The sequence below is a fragment of the Larus michahellis genome, chromosome 2, assembly GCF_964199755.1.
Source record: "Larus michahellis chromosome 2, bLarMic1.1, whole genome shotgun sequence".
Taxonomy (NCBI): domain Eukaryota; kingdom Metazoa; phylum Chordata; class Aves; order Charadriiformes; family Laridae; genus Larus; species Larus michahellis.
The window spans coordinates 140,963,485-140,983,372 of NC_133897.1; the positions used below are offsets into that span (position 1 = coordinate 140,963,485).

General features: G+C 36.2%; 1 protein-coding gene across 2 annotated transcripts in view; it reads right to left on the minus strand.

Moving 5' to 3' along the window:
* Window positions 1-19,888, minus strand: part of MMP16 (matrix metallopeptidase 16) — a 188,234-nt gene that overhangs the window by 2,753 nt on the left and 165,593 nt on the right. For both annotated transcript variants that reach the window (XM_074577392.1, XM_074577393.1), the window contains 3 exons: window positions 19,094-19,232; window positions 9,706-9,856; window positions 4,113-4,228 (listed from right to left, as the gene is read on the minus strand). In XM_074577392.1, the coding sequence (XP_074433493.1) occupies window positions 4,113-4,228; window positions 9,706-9,856; window positions 19,094-19,232 (406 nt within the window). The remainder of the gene's footprint in view (window positions 1-4,112; window positions 4,229-9,705; window positions 9,857-19,093; window positions 19,233-19,888) is intronic.

Consider the following 19,888-nt stretch of genomic DNA (forward strand, 5'->3'; position numbering starts at 1 on the left):
ATCAGAACTGACCCTCTTTAACGTCACATAGCCTACTGCTGTACTTCAGAAGTGTAACCAGTTTATGTTTTCTGCAAAGAGCTGGTATTTGATCATTCAGGCACAATCCAATGTTATTACTAAATGTGCCTAAATAGAAAAAACAAAACAAAACAAAACCAAAACCAAACAAAACCAAAGCTTGACTCCTTGCCAAAAATCTACACGACTTTATTATCCCAACTGAAAAATGGCATTGATCTGGCAAGCAAGAGACCTTCAGGAAGGGTGAACTTCCTCCTACTGTTTATGAACTGAATGCAAACAGCTGAATTTTTCCTTATCTTCACTTTATAGACCTCAACTTATTTCCTGCAGTACTAAAGGCCACTAAGAATACTAAGATAGATTGAGCACTATTTGTCGTTTTAACAACGCTTCCGAAAAAGATCAGTAATTGGCTATCTGGAGATAATATTAGTAATCACCTATTCAAACAGCAATTAGTTTCTTTCAATTCTAAAAAATAAAATTACTTGATAGTATGTTTTTCAGCTCAAACTGTAAAAAAATCTTCATCATCTACTGCCACTTTTCAGAATATTTAGAATATTTGAACATTCTTCTACATTAGCTATTTATGAAATTTTAATGGCTTTCCTAGCCACTGAAAAGGTACTGTTTTCATTTCCTTAATCCCTTGCAGTTTTATTATCTGCAATTGTGTTAGTGTATCTATAGAAAGGTCTAATACTAGTTAAAAAGAAAAATGAAAAGAAAAGCACTAAGCTATACCAGAACAGTAGTTAGGAGGCTTGCTCACAAAATGCCTTCTATTCTGCCTGGAACGATTCAAAAAAGAGGACTGTAATTCTTTAGATACAATGAAGTTTTAAAATTTTAGCATATAAAAAGTTCCTTAAAGCAATCTGTAAACAAAAAATATTATCAAATACAAAATTTCAGTATTTGGAGCCAAATGTATTTTGCATGTGAGAAAGCACTGTGCATACTGGCCCTGGATGTGGAAATTTGATATATTATCTCTGTCAATATTCTAATACATATCAGGAGACCATATACAGATATGCCATCACTAAATCTATATTCTTACATATTTACAGACTACATATATGTATACATCAGGGGTACATATAGTATTAATTGTTATTGTACATTGAAATATTAAACTAAAACTGTTAATATCAAAGGAGCAAAGGAATTGACAGCCCCTACAGGTCCAGTAAAAATTCTTCAATCAGAGCATATGTTCCACTAGAAAACTCTGAATGTAGTTTAAACTTTTCTGTCATTTTGCTGAGACAGGAGCCAGGATAACAGTCAGTAACAGCTGAAGGATGAAAGTTACCAGCAGAGAAGGGTACTTCTAAGAGACTGAGTAGTTTTACTGCTTCTCATGGCAGGACAAGTGGCTTCACATAACTGTTGAAAGTGATTTCATCTTATCTGCTTGTCTTGTTGAGCCCGTTTTGCGAGCTGCTGCTTACAATTTTCCATGTGCTAGTCGCTGAGAGTAGTGAGTGCAATGCTTGACCCAAACAGCATGGAAGGGCTTAGCAATCATTAACGTGTCAAATAGAAACTCAAATTAGTAGTGGTAGTAAGCGCAAGGCAAAAAAGCTCAATGGGCTAATAAAGTAGACTGCCTTTTCTCTTTTCTCTCTCTAAAAATTACCCCACCATCCACATCAGCAGAATTTCTAGATGGGAGGTGAGATTTTCTATGCTGCTCTCAAGACAGAAAGAAAGATTTCTCCAATCTGGAGAACTTTGTGTGATCTCATGGAGCAGCAGAAAGGAAATGTCTTCTTCATCTATCTCCTCCTAAGAGTTTCTACCACAGTGTTAGAAACCAAATCACAATATAAGAAGTAGCAGGGAGAGTTTCAAAGAAGTTACCTGTACCTTACCAAGCTTCTAGGACACTGAGTCAGGATGCTGACTAGAGTAGGAAATTGTTTTTTTTCTCATCTTTCCCAAGCCTCTTACTGCAAGATTACCCCAAATTTTTGTAGACAGTCAAGGAAACCCCTTTATGATCAGAATTATTTCAGGTGTTCATTCTCATGGTTTACGCAACAGAAAGACAAGGGAAAGAAAAAGGTATTCTTTAAAATTAAATGGATTTACTGAAAGACGTGCTTTCAGATGTTCCCTTACAAAGCTATATAGTAAAACTTCCTTGTCAACTCTGCTTCTGCCCAAAGAAACAAAAACTGTTTCAGGCAAAATGCAATCAACTTCTTTCCAACTAAGCTGTGGTACTTATTTGCATCTGCTTTCGTTTCTTTCTCTCCTCATACTAATAAGAGTGGAGCTGTGAACTGTTTCTTAAGACGTCTATTTTCTTGATTTCAGGGAAAATGTCTTAGTGGTCTTCTCGGGAACTTTATGGTGTCATTTTCAGTCCCTCTTTCTGCCTTGGGGCCCTTTTAGGCTTTCTGAGAAGCCCAAGAATGCCCTCTTTCCCTTCCCTTCTCCGCGATCTCATGGCATGTTTTACCACCCTCCTCACTGAAAGAGTCAGACAGACTATCAAAGCCACTGGGGTGAAATAGAGAAGTGGCTTTGATATAACCAAGAGTCTTTCCTGCCTTAGGAATGAGTGCTCTGCCTCTGCAGTACTTTCAAATCCACTGGTCTGAGTGTTACAGCACGATAGTTTCCATTTGTAATGACAGACACATATACCTGAGCTCAGTACAGAAAACTTATTTTGGGGAAAGCAATCAAGGTAAGAAGAAACCCCAAACCCGCATATACATACATATATATATGTGTGTGTTAAATTCCTTTTGGATGTAAATCTTTAAAAATATGCTTAAAAAGTATTGAAGGGAAGGAAACAGAGGTTATATCCATTATGTTTGTCTGTGCACACATAATGTTTGTGCCTATTTCCACATAAGTGTGTATTTACAAACAGTTATTGAGTGTGATGTATGCAGAATATCATCTTGACTGACCCACTTTCCAGTTAAAAACAAACCAAAATAAATAAAAAGAACACAAAAAAATCCAGTCTAGCCAAAAGGCCAGAATCCAGAGACTGTTTCTGCTTCTGGATAAAACAGAGACAAAGCAAGGAAGCAATTAAACATATTTATGAAAAAAAACCCCAAACATTTCCATGGTAAATTACTTAATCAAGTTAGAGGTTGAAATAGGAGACTGAAATGGTTTATACAAGGAAATAAATGTTTTTATCTGCTTATTAAAAGGAAATTAAAATAATATGGCAATATATACGTGTGCTGTCTGGGAGGCAAACAGAATAAACTCAGAACATGCTAATAAATAAATCATAAATGCCATACAATTGACACACTTATCAACACAATGATAAGTGACGGCAAATGCATATTTTTATTCCCGTCAAAGGGATCTAATCTCTGTGCAACTGAGGGCTCTGCTGGCAGCCTCCCAGCAGCCCCTGGGTAGCACTGAATTCTCTTAAAATGGAGGAGACTTTGGCTGCTCTCATTCATTTGGAGGTGTGGCCAGCTGAGATTCTAGGTTCCTGTATGTGATGATGCATCTTGATACAGGTAATAGCTGTACTATTACTACTAATAGCATACTACTATTACTACTAATAGCATACTAACATCCTTGTGATCTGCCTTTCTACATCACGGGCTTATGACATCTTTGATTTACATAGATTCCCAGAGATATTTCTCCTTAGATAAAGATTTTCCTTCCCTTTTATAGTTGTTCAGAATGAAAGAAATACCTTCTAAGCTGTTTAAACAGGCAACACCTTGAAAAATCAAAAAAAGATATCCTGTGTTTGGGAAGCTTGTTTTAAGAGGTACCATAATTCATCAGAGAACAAAAAAATAAAGTGAATTAAGACACAAGAAAAAAAAAAAAAAGAATGGAGATTAAAGTTTATGATAGCAAATTTGAAAGATTTTTCTCCATGGTGTTAAATGATACATGCAAACAAACAGCCATTTTCACAACAGCAAGTTCTATAGCAGGAAACGTTCTGTTTACAAATCAAGAATTCCTTCGCTACTTAACCTGAATAGTCAATCACCCCTCTAGTACTCTATCTTACTTAAAGGGTGTTAGTAAATCATTAAAACAGGAATGTGTTTGCATACCATTTTCTTTGTGGACAAAGGCTCCCTGAGGAGATTCTGGGATACCTTTCCAAATTGTGATTGGTTTAGGGTAACCAGGGTCCATGGATCTCATTTCTTCACTGTATCTCCAGTACCTGGAATTTTTTTTAAAGGGGGGGAAAAAAAAAAAGCATTTATAGGAAAGCAGATAAGTAACTACGTATTATTTTTCCTTCTAACATTTGCTACACTGATTAGCCACAAATCGGAATACTTGACTTCTTTTCTTTGAACATACTACCGGATTACAAAGAAACCTTTTTGCTGACTGGACAACTGTTTCATGTAAGCAGAAAGAAGATAAAAAAATTTTGCACTTTGACAACTACACCAGCATGCAACCCACTTACAATCTCAGCAATTCTGATACCTAGGACTTCTGCACAGTGATAGAGAGATAAGATTAGATAACATTTTAATCACGAAAAAGACAGCAGATTTAGATTAAAATGCTCCCAGCAATCTTAATTTAACTCTTTATATGTATGCATTACAGTAGCTTTTCATTACATTATCATTAGGGAGATCCAGTGTAACACACAGTTCAACTTGGTTTTGTGCCTTTTTGCCAGCCAGACTTCCTCAAGTTTAAAAAGCTTCACCATGCAAATTCTAGGCAACCTGAACATGTAAGAAGAATTTACACTTGTGATTTTATTTACACTTACAGATAATGTTGATAATTTTGTTGTCCTTATGCAGCTGGCAAAATCACTATGCATATCTTATTATAAGCTGGTTCTAAGAATTAACATACTGTATCTCTAGTATCTCTGTATATCCTGATATAATATTAGGGTGGGTAATCTCATATTTTGATTGGCTGCACTAATTTAAAGCATACCAATTTAGAGCCTAGTTTTCTTAGATATTTATTTTTCAAAATCAGTTTTATTCATGTAAAAAATTACATAAAAAGACAGCCGCTCACCATTTCAGGACATCAAGAGCCTGAGAATATATCACTTTCATTGATAATCTGGTCACTGCTAAAAACTTGACCCTCTTTCTAATTTGAATTCATTTGACTTCAGCTTTTAGAAATCCTTGTTATGATCATTCCTGATACATTAAAGGATCCTTAAGTGGATGATATTTTGTTCCTGCAAAGGTACTTAGACACTTCAATCAATTCACATCTTAATCTTTTTTAAAAACAAAATGGTCTAAACTCCTCTGCATTTCTCCCTGCGGGGCTTTTCTCTGGCTTTAAACTTCCAATGAAATTAAAAGGTGGCAGGTTTCAAGTGGGTTAAGAATTGGCAAGTTACCTTAGAAAACATTTGTATTTATTTTTTCTTTCTTATGCATAAATTATTTTTATAGCCTGATTTCTTAACCTAGTCACATATGCATCAGTAACCAGCCAACAAAGTAATGCTCTTTATTTTGAAATGTAACATCTTTCAGAGTTTACAGTCTTTTACATGGAGAAAGAAACAACATGTAGAAGCAGTAAACATACTACTGCAGTTCTTCCTCATCTTTTGACTATGTGTTTCTTCATCCTTAGTTTGCATTTTCTCTTTTTACACCTGCCTGTTCTCTCTCTGCTTCTTTATTCTCACTCTTTGCTGAGCTTAATATTCTATTTTCTTATCTCCATTTTTATCTGTATTTCTTCTTTATCAGCTATCTCACCTGTTCCTCTGTCCCTCTTTCCCAGAACCTTATTTCCTTCTTGCATGCTTCCACTCATTTTCCTTTTTGTTCATCCAACCTTTTCGCCTTTTTGAGATCCTTCTTTTACTAACCTCTGTGTTTTTCCACTAGGCTGCATGGTGGAAACAGACATTCTTATAGGACATTCAAAAATATACGTTGTCATTAAAAAACAAGTGTCTGAGGACACACCCAGTGCACACTCAAAAGTCCCCAAACTGTTGTTTTTTCAGCATCGATGAGAAAACCTATGGGGGCTCATGACACTATCCAAGCAATCTGTGCTGGAATAATGAGCATGTCTACAACTAAGAAAAAGCCTAGTCTTGATTCTCCTTGGCATGTCAAATGTTCACAAGCAGACTCCTCAGTGATGATTCGAGCTTTACAAACTATATAAATTGTGTTACTGTATGTCAGTGACTGATAAAGTAACAAAGGGAAAATAAATGAAAGGGCACCTCGTTGCTTTAGAAAAAGGGAATTTTGAAAATATTGGCTAAAACATTATTTCCTGTATCTAATCCAATTTATATAATCATACTCTGAACTACTGGATGACTAAGCTTTATGAAGAAAAAAGTATTGATTTAAACTTCAAAGTACAAAAATCAGACACACCAGACAGGGTCATAAACAAGGCCATGTGTCAAGAAGTGCAGCAAACCTATTATCATCTTAGAACCATAGAACATTTTGGATTGGAAGGGACCTTAAAGATCAACTAGTTCCAACCCCCCTGCCATGGGCAGGGACACCTCCCACTAGACCAGGCTGCTCAAAGCCCCATCCAGCCTGGCCTTGAACACTTCCAGGGATGGGGCAGCCACAGCTTCTCTGGGCAACCTGTTCCAGTGCCTCACCACCCTCACAGGAAAGAATTCCTTCCTACTATCTAATCTGAATCTCCCCTTTTTCCGTTTAAAACCATTACCCCTTCTCTTATCACTACACTCCCTGATAAAGAATCCCTCCCCATCTTTCCAGTAGGTCCCCTTTAGGTACTGGAAGGCTGCTATAAGTTCTCCCTGGAGCCTTCTCTTCTCCAGACTGAACAACCCCTACTCTCTCAGCCTGTCTTCATAGGAGAAGTGCTCCAGCCCTCTGATCATCTTCGTGGCCCTCCTCTGGACTAGTTCCAACACGTCCATGTCCTCCTGATGTTAGCGGACCCAGAGCTGGATGCAGTACTCCAGGTGGGGTCTCACCAGCGCAGAGTAGAGGGACAGAATCACCTCCCTTGACATGCTGGCCATGCTTTTTTTGATGTATCTCAGGATATAGCTGGCTTTCTAGGCTGCAAGCACACATTGCTGGGTCATGTTTAACTTCACACCAACCAACAGTCCCAAGTCCTTCTCCTTAGGGCTGCGCTCAATCCATTGTCTGCCCAGCCTGTATTTGTGCTTGGAATTGCCCTGACCCACGTGCAAGATCTTGCACTTGGCCTTGTTTAACTTCATGAGGTCGCATGGGCCCACCTCTCAAGCACTCTGAATCTCAAGCCCTCAGGTCCCTCTGGATGGTATCCCTTCCCTCCAGCATATTGATCGCACCACACAGCTTGGTGTCTTCTGCAAATTTGCTGAGGGTGCACTCAATCCCACTGTCCATGTCAATGATGATGTTAAACAGCGCCGGTCCCCATACTGACCCCTGAGGAATGGCACTTGTCCAATCTTGTCCTACGCTATTCAGTTCTGGTAGGAGAGGAATGAGAAAGGGCAAAGTGTTTGCTGTAGTCATATTTTGTCCACTCTTTTGCTTTCACACAATTATTTGGGAGAATTATCTTTAGTGTTTAAGTGGATTATTTCAAATATTAATAATAATGATCCATACATGAGCTGCTTTAGACAGATAAGTATTACAATACCATTTACTATTTGGACTTTTAAATATTCTTACTGGTTTGGGGTTTTTTTTGGTTTTAATTTTGATTTTTTCTTTCATTTTATAGACAATATTTGATGCTTTGTATTTTATTGCTCTAACTTTTTTATGTATACTACTGTTCTGGGACATTTAACTCTGTCTAGATTCTATCCTGGAGCTCCTTAACTACAGGTTACTGTCAAAACAAAGTAAGTATACATGTCCTTGAGTTACATAAGAAGGAACATTGTTATTTTGACGCTGGTGTAAATTTTTAGTTCCCTTTCATTCCTACCTCCTGCCACCAAGAAGCTACATTTATGTTACACCTTCTTCAGGAAAAGATCCACCCCTACAGTAGAATTACACATACTACTAAAACCAGCAGGAGAATTCAACTCCAACTTTACATTAAATAAAAATTGTGATATAAACAATACACATCGAGAAGCTTAGTGGTATATGGGTTTATTCCCACTGGTGGTCAATATCCTGTAATAGGTCAATTATCTCTGCAAGGTTCATGTTGTTCGATCTTCTAACATACTGTATTGCATTTATATCCTGCTGAGTTTCATCGTGCTTGTTAGCTCTAAGTAGCAACTTCTCTGTCAACAGATGTTTTCTCTGATAGTTCTTTTAGTCTAGTGTTATTACCAGTAGTGTTTTAGGAAAGTCTTGACTATAAGTAATTGCCTGTGCATGGAAATATAAAGGGACACTGCTGTATAAAGGCTAAAGGAAGTACAGGGCACATAAGATTCCTACTGTACATATTTTCCCAGGAGTGTGGAGGCAGAAAATTATTACCTGAAAATGAACTTACATTTTTTAAAAAAATCTACTCAACCATGAGAAGCAAATTATTTAGGTGGTTTTCTTCCTCACTCTGGAAATTGATTGCTTGAAATGATACTTAATTTTCAAACACCACAAAAAATTTTACTTAGTTATCTACTTTACTCATCATGAGCACGAGTCTTTTTAAAAAAAAGCTTCATCATCAAAATTGGTTGTGGCAATCTGTAGTGCAATATTACAATACTGCTAAAAAACTATCAACTGTAGTGTGCTAAACATATTCTATGACGTGTATTAAATTAATTTCTTAAGTGATCCATGAATACTATTACTTTCCCAGAATACTAAGTACCACATAGTAACAAAAGCAGTCATCAGACTTTTAATAATACTAATACAAGCATTACAATTATTAATAATTTGTCTCTGAGTGCTCAGAATTTGCACAGTGATACATCAATCAACAAACATAGTAACATCCTGAAAATCTGTAAAATTCATCATTCAGATAACTTTCAGAGTTTCAAAAATGAATGAGTTCTGTTGACATCTCTATAAAGTAGACAAATATTCTTTCCCTTATTTTTACAGGCAGGAAAATGAAGACACAGAGACACTAAGTGACTAGTGCCTCTTTCAGGACTGGAAAATAACTCAGATTTTACAATTTTTTTCTGGTCTTTATTAATCATAAAAATAAGTGTCCCTCCTGAAAGGAACTGTAAGATTTATTTAAAAATAATTCCTAGGGAACTGCTCAGATTGTTCTCTAGCTTCCTGGTTTAGCTGTCATTTCCTTTTCTTACCTCATTTTTAAATAGCAGAAGAAATGTCACATTTTCACTGACCTTAAAAAGCTTTGGATCATGCTTTGCCTGTTTATGTGTTAGGATTTAGAAATGTGGATAAAAAGGAGCAGGTTAAGAGTGTACATAACTACATTACTTTGAATATTTAAGTTTAAATTTGTCACAGCTGTGACTTGCCTGTTGACTTCTGAAACATAACTTTTTCACTGGATATATATACTCATTTCAGTATATTCTCACAAATATAATTTAGGTTACAAGAAATGTGAAAACAGCATGGGCCTCTATGTAGGAGGAGTTAATTTCATAGACAGAAAATTAACTGTTTAAATGATTTGACTTCTTCTTTTGAGAAACAGAGGAAAAGATTAACACGCTTAGCTGACATCCACCAAATCGCTTCCTTGCAGAATTCCTATACCAACCTATCTCCTTTGAAGAAGTAGGTTTTCCCAACATCTTCCCACCAAATTGCTGAATCAATGCCATGGGAAGGAATTCCACTTCCAAGTGTTATCAAATCATGAGGATAACCTGGCTGAAGAGTAGTGTCCTTGAAAACCCAGAACTTGTTACCTGTACAAAAGCATATATATACACATACATACATGGGTGTTAGTCTTCAGTACTCTCAGTGTTAATATTAATACACTCCTAAGAAATAAGAAAACCTCCCAAAGGGCTATAGTGGTTCTGCCAAACACAATGAAATAAAAAATGTTCTATCACTGCAGATAATGCAAAATTAAATATGCCTTACAGATACCTTGCATTTATAAAGCACCTTTCATTCAATAAGCCCACAGAATATTTTGATACCAACTATACAGGGATCAAACCCAGAATGAAAATGAAGTCATGTCAAGAGGCTCTGTGGTTGATAATGTAACACATTTAGAGTAATACTACATAACAGATTTACATTTCATGAGGAAAGAAGAGTGAATTTTAAGACAAAATGAGGTAAGAAAACATATAAGTAAATAAAAAATAGAAATTACCATCCTCATACAGACCATATACTCTTACTACCCGTTTATTACTTTTTTTCTCAAGAAGTTAAATTACTTATAAAGGATGTACAGATTATTTCTGAAATGCCCATAGAATTTAATTATTATTTTTTATCACATTTTCTTTAGTGTGGCCTAAAGACAGCAAACTGAGGTTCTGAAGTTCCACAGGTGAAAACCTTGTGCTTCCGAAATTAATGGGGGGGTTGCCTTTACTACCAGTGGCAGTAAGATTTAAGCTTTGTTTGTGGGTGATGAATCATTCAAAACCACCCAATTGACTTATTACATGCTGATAATACCAGGTAGTTGTTTGATGCTAGCTGGTGTTAGCACAGTGTCTAAACAAACCTCAGGTTACCTGAGCTGTCTTAAATACGAATAATAGCCTAGTGCCTCCTTGACAGCAATGCTCAGATAACTATATTGTCTATATAGGGGTATGAACGTCTACAGAAGCAGCAGTTGCACCAGTGTTTTGTAGTATAGCCCACCCTGTAACTGGTTTTGGACAGGATATTTCCTGTACTCTCTCTTGTAACTGGACAGCTTACCTCAACAGCCCACAACTTCAGTTTCCCAGCTTCAGTTTGCTCCAGCTTCCCAGCCAAGCTTTTTTCTCACTGAACACTTCCACGATTATCTCACCTGGTTCATCATCTCAGATTAAGCCTTTAGTCTAACACTTTCCCCAATAATTGTGTTGCCTTCCAGACTCTATATTAGGGTTTTATCAGCATACTGTGCCTCCTGTCCTATTCTTGCAACTATCTTCTTTTTACATTTTTGCTTTCTTCTAATTCTTCTTCAAAATATACTTCTCACCTGTTTCTTTTTTGGTTGAGACTTCTCTTTCAAACACAGTCATCTTTGACTGAAAAAAGGGAATAAAGATTCTATATGCCCCCTAGAAATAGGGAAAAGGGAGCATAATTTGCATTTTAGTACTTATCTGAAGAGCTTGCTTTGTCTTCTCTTTGCATTATGTCATCTAGGCCACAGGGACACTCTGAGATAGACTATAGGCTCGATTGTGTAGAAAAAAAATTTCTCTTCAAAGCACTACCTTCATCTGTGTTTCCAAAAAATGTTGCTATTTTTTAGTAATAATAACACTGAAGGAGAAGATACTCTTTGACATCATGTAGACCCTTCTGAGTTACATCACAGAACAGTCTAGAGAAGATGAACATATATATTGACTTGGTCTATTGGATACTTCACTTTGGTCTATTCATTGTTATTTATGATGACGATATTTAAAATATAAGGGGAAAAGTTTGAAAATATATTTTGCTCAAACACTTTTGGAAAGAGATGCTAAGAGATAAAATGATGGCTCTTCATATTAGCCATTGTACTTACCTGTAAGGCTAGGCAGGCTATTAAACAGACTTAGAAGGCTAAGGCACTGTGCTGTATGAATACTTTATAAGGAAATGTAATATCATCCCAAAGATCTGGGATCAGGTGTATGCCAAGGTCACCAAGAGGGAAAATCCACAGAGCTGTTTAGCAGTTGGTTTTATATTTTAGTTATCCCTGAGTGACATTCAATGTTTGCTTAAAGGGAGGGGTTTTTTAATCTCCCTGTTTGTACCGTAGTGATTTAAAACATGTTTTCATTTTATCACAATTTTAATTAGGAGAGGGGATATAGCTTCAGTTCCTCCCATGCTGGGTTTCCAGAGTAAATTTTTTATCAGCTTCTTTACAGCTGCTTGTCACCCACTTCCAAGCACAGATACTACAATTTGTTCAACAGATCCATCTTCTCCCCCCTGCCAGTTGAAGGAAGAAAGGGTTCAAAGAATGAGTATGTACAGAGCCATTTGAAGTACTGAAAATAAAAGAGACCCAGAGATTTATGAAGAATAGTCATGGAAAGCTGAGGTTTGTGTTGACCCGGGATTAAGGTCTATGCTATTCAAATTTACTATTACAAATTCACTTACAGGGTCTGATCATGACAGGGGTGAGCATCTTCAGTCACTCGCTGTCCCTCCTCCCATGTGGTTTATCTTTTTGCCAATTCACATGGCCAGACACAGAAGGCTTCAGATGGTAATGGCAGTTTCAAATGCAACGATAAGAGAAGTCATGCATTTTGGACCTTACTAGTTGGTACTTATGGTGTGAACAACAGATGGCATCCAGAGAATGATACTGAGCCAGCTCATTTCTGTTTCAGAAGATCATTCAAAATGACAGCTGTTGCACAGCATTGAGAGGCATATGCTGTGATGTATGTAATGCCATTACCTTTCTCTGTGCCTTACAAGGAATAAAAGTAACAGCAATTGTTAGGAATAGATCATTACCAGCCATACCCAGCAAGTCAAAAAAGATCAGGTCATACCAGAATAAACAAGGGTTGAGCACACACCATTATAAGTGACAGCATTACTGAGCCAGGTATTTGTTGCATATTCAGATGTACTGAAGTAGAAGGAAAGTGTAAATGTGGGAACACAAGACTTAAACTAAATTCTTCACGTGATTTCTTACTAAGAAGCAAATTCCTTCTGGGTAGAGAAAAGGTAAATTTAACTGTATTTTATGGAGACAGTAGGGCATTGAGAGCTCAAACATATGTGGGCAAGACTTCTATTGATTCTAACTAGAGGGAATTGTATTTAACATTTGCTTTGGAAGACATGTTTAGTCTGCTACAACTGTGTTGACTGTTAATGGGAAGGACTGTATATAAGAAATCCAAATGTTCCATCTGGCTGACAGTTTTCACTTTGGTTTTTTTTGTTTGTTTGTTTTTGTTTGTTTGTTTCAGGGGTTTTTAGGTGGTTTGTTCTGGGTTTTGTTGGGGTTTTTTTGTTGTTTGCTTGTTTTTTAGCTTCTGTCCCTCAGCTGGAGGAAAGTGGGTGTCTGTTGATCAGAGGGTTTCAGAAAAGTCAGGAAAAATGAGAAGCTTTCAAACTCAGAACCAAATATTAGGAGGAGTTAAAGCTGAAAATCAATGCCTGACTATGATGAGAATTAGCTCCTTTTACTTCTAACTTATATTTATGTATCTTAAAATGTATTTAAAAAGAATGGTTAAATCAGTATTCTTTCATTTAGCACATATTCTACTTCCACTAGGAAATAGTCAGTACCCTTAATTATATGTGATTATAACAGAAATAAAGAATATATGACAAAACTAGAATAGTTATAGCCTGATGCTTCTTATAGATAACTAATGCTTGTTCAGAGAGTCCTAACCTACGCCCTTGGCAGAAATCACCACTGTATTTATTTTACAAATTGTTTTTAAAGGTCTGGTTGGTGGGTTTGTGATTCTCACCACATGTTTCAAGAAGTCTGGCCAACCTTCAGAATGTTTCATCTCTCTGCTTTTATTCCCTAATGTAAGATCTAATATAATAACAAGCAGAATGGTAAGGTCACAAGCTGAGAATGAAGCAAGTGATAAAAAAGTCAAAATGTCTTACTTTTTGCAATAATGCTTTGTTAAATATCATCACTGTAGGGAAACAATTGAGAAGGATGAACTGTGACTGCAATTATTTGAAGTCTCTCAACATCTATCTTTGACATTCTAAAAAAATTACTGGAAATAAAGGCTATCTGTATTTCTATGCTTCACTTAAAACATTGAATATTTAAGTCCAGATATTTTTCAGACTATTTAACTGTCTCCTGACTATTGCAAACACTTAGGCAGTTTTTATCAATTGTAGTTTTTCCTTTGAAGAATCAGAATGCTGACTAGTTGTGCTCCTGTGTTGTCAGCACCCAAGTTTTTTGTTCATATTATATGCAAATATGATAGGTGTGTACTGCAAGACCTGTGCGGGATATTGCATATAATCACTGTAAGCATTACAGTGACGAGACAAATTCTCAAAACTTTTAGGAATTATATTCAATGGAAGCCAGTTAAAATTTTAATATCTAATTCTGAAAGTTTTTTTCTCCAGTCACCCTTGTTCTTCATTTTGGTCTTTCAAGACAGGATTAAGTAAGCGTCTTTTTACTAGTCCCCCCAAATTACTATTCATGCTTCTTTTTTTCTTATTCTCTGTTTCACACATTAAGTTTCTGTCATTTCTCTGCTCCATGATCTGACACTATAGTAAATATATTTTTCAAAATAAAATTGTCAAGCAGTGGGATAAGTGCAGTTGAAAGTTATGATGGTGGCACTGGTAGTACGAGTTTTACAGCAGCCTTTCTGTTGCTACATTTGGTTTATCATAACATTCAATAGCGCAGATGGCTTGACAATTTCATTTTTAGCACTATATAAATTCCCATAGGCATACAGAATAAATTTTACTATTCACGTTTCCTCATTAAAAAAAAAAAAAAAAAAAAGAAGAAAAAAGTATCGTTCTGGTGCCATCTTCTTATTATCATTCAGCATGGACACCAGCAGTGAATAATAACAAGAATGTAAACATCTGCTTTTTCTAAGCAGTGATCCACCAGATTGCCATGTACTTTATGAGCATTATGAGGCACAAGGAGGCAGGCCAAGTATCTTAAGCCACCCAAAATGAGCAAGCATTGCCTCGCACTACAAGCACGCTACTAAATTTTTACAATTGTTTTACCTTGTGTAAATAAATATTAAATTAAAAGAAAGAAAAACAACACCAAAAAGGAAATAACAGTTTAAATGGTAAAATTAAAAAAAATAAAATAAACCCAATGAAATTTCAAAACCAAAGATGACACTTGATCCAATAGTTTTGACTTGATTCAGCTTGATTTTCTGTAGACATCTAACACATTATGCATGATCTCCCAGGCTTCTCCAGTATTCTCAGGAGAGGAATGTCAAATAGGTATAAATTTACTGATAGATTTTATTAGCACAATTTAATAATAGCTAAATTTCTCATCGCAAAAATGTAAGTTATAAAGAAGTTTCAAAGGTTCATAAATAAATTTTCCATCCTGAGCTGCCATCTTATATCGCTTGCATATGGCTCATATTTTACAACATGTTTTTAAATGTTTTAAATACTTTTATACCTTTACTAATCTCTATTTCTACTACTGTAAAGAAGTCTACTAATGTCATGAATCCAACTGTATACAGAAGGAAGAAAAATCTAATGCAAATAAAAAAAAGATAATAAAGATCTAAACCTTTTTTATAATTTAAATCAACTGTTTCAAATTTGATGTTTGCCATCCTGAAAGACAAGGATTGAAAGAATCAAATAGAGCATAGATTACTGAAAATAAGTGAGATTTGTGGTTTTCTAAAGAGATAAACAGAATGTTTCAGTCCAGGATGGTTCACAAGGCCTACCCTGAAAGCATCTTAAAAATGTCACTGGCCTAAATGAATATTGTTTATCCTTAACTTATGACAGTGTAGGCACGTAAGGAGAAGCAAGGTGGCAATTATTCACTAGCAATTGCAGATGAGTAAATTGGCTTACTGCTTTCTTCACCTTTCTTAGAGAGTAAAGGTATTGCTCCGCAGGTATGAAAGCAAGAGTGAAAAACCAGTCAGTCACAGGAGGGCCTGTTTCACAGTAGTTAAAAAGTCTCCAAAGTGAGTGAAAGAGAGCAATGGAGAAGGAAGGTGTGTCTGGAACCTTCCTTTGAGCATCTGCAGAAGAAGCAGTGGCTGTTCCAAAGGGATGATATTTACACACTGACCAGTTTCTCCAGCACATACCAGAGATTCAATACTCTATACCCTACAGGACATTGGAAGTTACGGATACCTTGAGAAGAAGTTTTGGAGACTTTATTTAAAAATCTGCAAGTAAATGCTGTCTTCACTCAAACACCACACTTCGCTGTGAAGAACTGACCAGTCTTAAAATGAAATGATCTGGAAAAATGTTTTCCGAGAGGAGTGTGTAGTGACATTATTTCATTCCAAGCTCTGTGATGGCACTCACTCCATCTTTTCTATTTTTTCGCTGAATAATGGACATAAGTGTTGGCTTAGATATATGCTTTGTAAGCACATCTGTATGCCAGACATTAGATTTAAAGCTCCTTCTAGAACTCTACTTGGTTTGACCAGTTTTAGATTGGTAAAGCATGCTACCTGGATTACATGTTCTACTTGCTCATCATCTTAGCAACAAGTCTATTTCTAGCTCCTTTGTGACGAAGACATATACTCTTTTCCTAGGAAGAAATTATGCAAAGGAATGGAAGAAAAGAGACAATGATTGTTACCTACAATCTATTTATATAGACTTCTGCAGTCATGTGCCACAAGGCAGCTGAGATCCTTGGTAAACAGGAATTTTCAAGGACACACAGACAAAAGACTTAACTGAACCTATTGATTTTGTGGCAGTGGAAAAACATGAATTACACTAATAGACAAACACCATCAGGTAGATATTGGAAACCATGAAGAGGAAGTGGCCAAGAAGCAAAAATTCAGAAAAAACTGCACACGGACTTTTGGACCTTGGCAAACAAAGGGGCAATACAAGTGTCACTGGAAAAATAATGGAAGGAACTTTGAAAAGAAAGCAGGTGGAAAAATACCTGCAACAGAAAATCCAAGAATCATATGATATCAACTAGAAAGCACAGAACTAGGTGGTCTGAAATCAGAGAGCATAAGCTAAGGGATGATGAGGAAGGAAAAGAACATAATATTCTGACTTCTAAAAGTAGAAACCTGCTGCTTCTGCTTGCTTTACTTAATCTTATTTAATTCCCCAGCTAGAAAATAGATCACTTCCTCTCCATTTTTTTTGTTAACTATACCCTACAGACTAGAATCAATCCATTCCTCTAAGACCTAACAAGAGTCAGTAAGTGTTGGGTGAACAGTTAAATAATAATAAAACATATTTTGAGGTCATTGGGAAGGAAAAGAAAGCAGGTATAAGACTATGATCTTGATCATTTCTGTCTGAAGCTCAGGTAATCGGAAATAGTGTGGCCAGCAGGACTAGGGAAGTGATCCTCCCCCTGTACTCAGCACTGGTGAGGCCCCACCTGGAGTACCGTGTCCAGTTTTGGGCCCCTCACTACAAGAAAGACATTGAGGTGCTGGAGTCCGTCCAGAGAAGGGCAACAAAGCTGGTGAGGGGTCTGGAGAAAAAGTCTTATGAGGAGCAGCTGAGGGAACTGGGGTTGTTCAGCCTGGAGAAAAGGAGGCCTTATTTCTCTCTATAACTACCTGAAAGGAGGTTGTAGTGAGGTGGGGGTCGGTCTCTTCTCCCAAGTAACAGGTGATAGGATGAGAGGAAATAGCCTCAAGTTGCACCAGGGGAGGTTTAGATTGGATATTAGGAAAAAAATTTACACTGAAAGGGTTATTAAGCATTGGAACAGGCTGCCCAGGGAAGTGGTTGAGTCCCTATCCCTGGACATCTTTTAAAGACATGTCAATGTGGTGCTGAGAGTCATGGTTTAGTCATGGACTTGGTAGTGCTAGGTTAATGGTTGGACTTGACGATCTTAAAGGTCTTTTCCAATTTAAATGATTCTATGATTCTATGATTCTAATGGATCCCAGAATTATCAAGGTAGAGGTCTGGAATGTGCAGCATATGTCCTTTGCTCTATGTAGCAGTGATGAGCAAAGAAATTACAGAATAATATTTGTATTGTCCCATGACCCATGGACCCAAGAATCAAGTAGAGGGATGGAGATTTGGAGGTACTTTGATCATGATTCCTGATCTTACCAACTTCACAGAGTTTATGACATGAAGTTTATTTTACGGCAACAGAAGTAAAAGCATATACGGCATTGAAGTCATGTAAATAGAAAATGTACTATATAGAATGTAATTTTCCTTATGATTCACACAAAAAATACAATTTCCCTATTACTAAAATATCATCTTCATTGTACTGTTATGCAGTGTTTCTGCATGTTATTAAATATTTTTCATTTAGCATTCCCAAGATGATAATGTTTCCATAGTGAATGAAATATAATTTCTACTTCCCTGTTAACGATTCCACTTGTAAAAATGAATTCATTTTTGATATAACAACTTTTAAAAAAAACCTACTTTTTTGTAATGAGTTAACAAGGGAATCACTCACAATACTAAATAGATGAATAATTTTTCACATATCTATTCAGTTTCTTCTTTCTTCTCCCAAATTATTGTCTTATAAAACATATTTCACATGATTTTCGCTCTTTTGTTCCTAAATGGGTATTTATTTAACATATAGGATAAATTTCTCATTAAATCTAAATTAGATGCACTTTCAAGAACTTTAATTTTGAAGAATTGCTGATGCCTGGAGTGAAACTTTGAAAAGAATGATTAGCAACAGTTCAATCTATACAACATATTTTCTGGAGTTTATGCTTCTTTAAAAACACTAAATACACATCTATGTAAAAGATATTTATTTTTCCCACTCCTAACATCTCTGTTCTCAGATGAATAAGTACAGTGCAGTAGAGTGAGATATATGCAGCTCAGATGCCATTTAAATATATGCAAATTTCATTTGTAAAAAGGAAGAAGTGGAAAGAGAATCACAAAGAAAAATTCGGAAATCTGTTCATTCTTGCTTCCTAATGCACATTTTTCATAAAGGAGTTCATAGTAGATCACTGCATTGCTATGTATGTCTATTATTTATACTTCCAAATTTTTACTGAATATGAACAGTAAATGATCTGATACTTTGAAGGGTAATCATAAATTAAAGCTGTAGTTGCCAAAATGAGAAAACATAACATATACTTTTCATTTAGTTATCAATTTGCAACACGATTTACAAATCATTAGTAAAAATAAGCAAGATATGTTCCAAGAAATCATCACAGCCAAAAGTATTACATAAAATCTTATTTTTCTTCTTTTCTTACCTTTAAAGAAGACAAAATTCCCCTCACTGTTTTCATAAACTGCATCAATGCTGGGAGGCAGTCCCCTCCAGAAGTAGGTAATCTGCATGGGGTATCCATCCATCACCCTGTTGTTTCTGACTCGCCAAAACCACTGATCCTGGAAACCAAATATACGTCTCTTACTATGCTTTGAGGCATTTAAATGTGTTCAGTTCCTGTCTTGAAAATACTAAACGGCCTATCTTAGCATTTTTAGAGCATGACCTTTCGCCGTTTGCATAACCATATTTGTGTTTGCATTTGTGTCACATCCACACATTACAAATGTGTCAGAACTAGTTGTTCCCTGAGGTGGGAATAAGCTACCCATGTGAACCGTGTGTTTGGTGTAGATAACCTTCGGCAGTACATACAGTGTTCTGTATGAGATGATGTAACTTTCTAAACATCTTTCCTATAAGGGGCCCAATTTAAAATTTGCTTTTAGAGCAAACGGTATGCATATGTGTAAGCCTAATATATAAGGGGACTACAGACAGGCTTTGAAGATCAACTAATTCTGCAAGACATTTTTTTACAGTGGTTGCTAACAGTGAAAGGATGATAAATATTGCTGTAACATTACTATGTCAGTCTGATAAGAACTACACTTTGATGACAACTTTACTGAAGATTTGCAGCCTTTCTGCGTAGTAAATGGTTAATATTACAGGCAGTTATAGGTGCTAAATCCAGTGTCATGGTAAATCTCTCTTAGCTTGTTGTCATCTAAAATGGCTTCTCCCCATGGGATATGCTATTGCTTTCAATGAG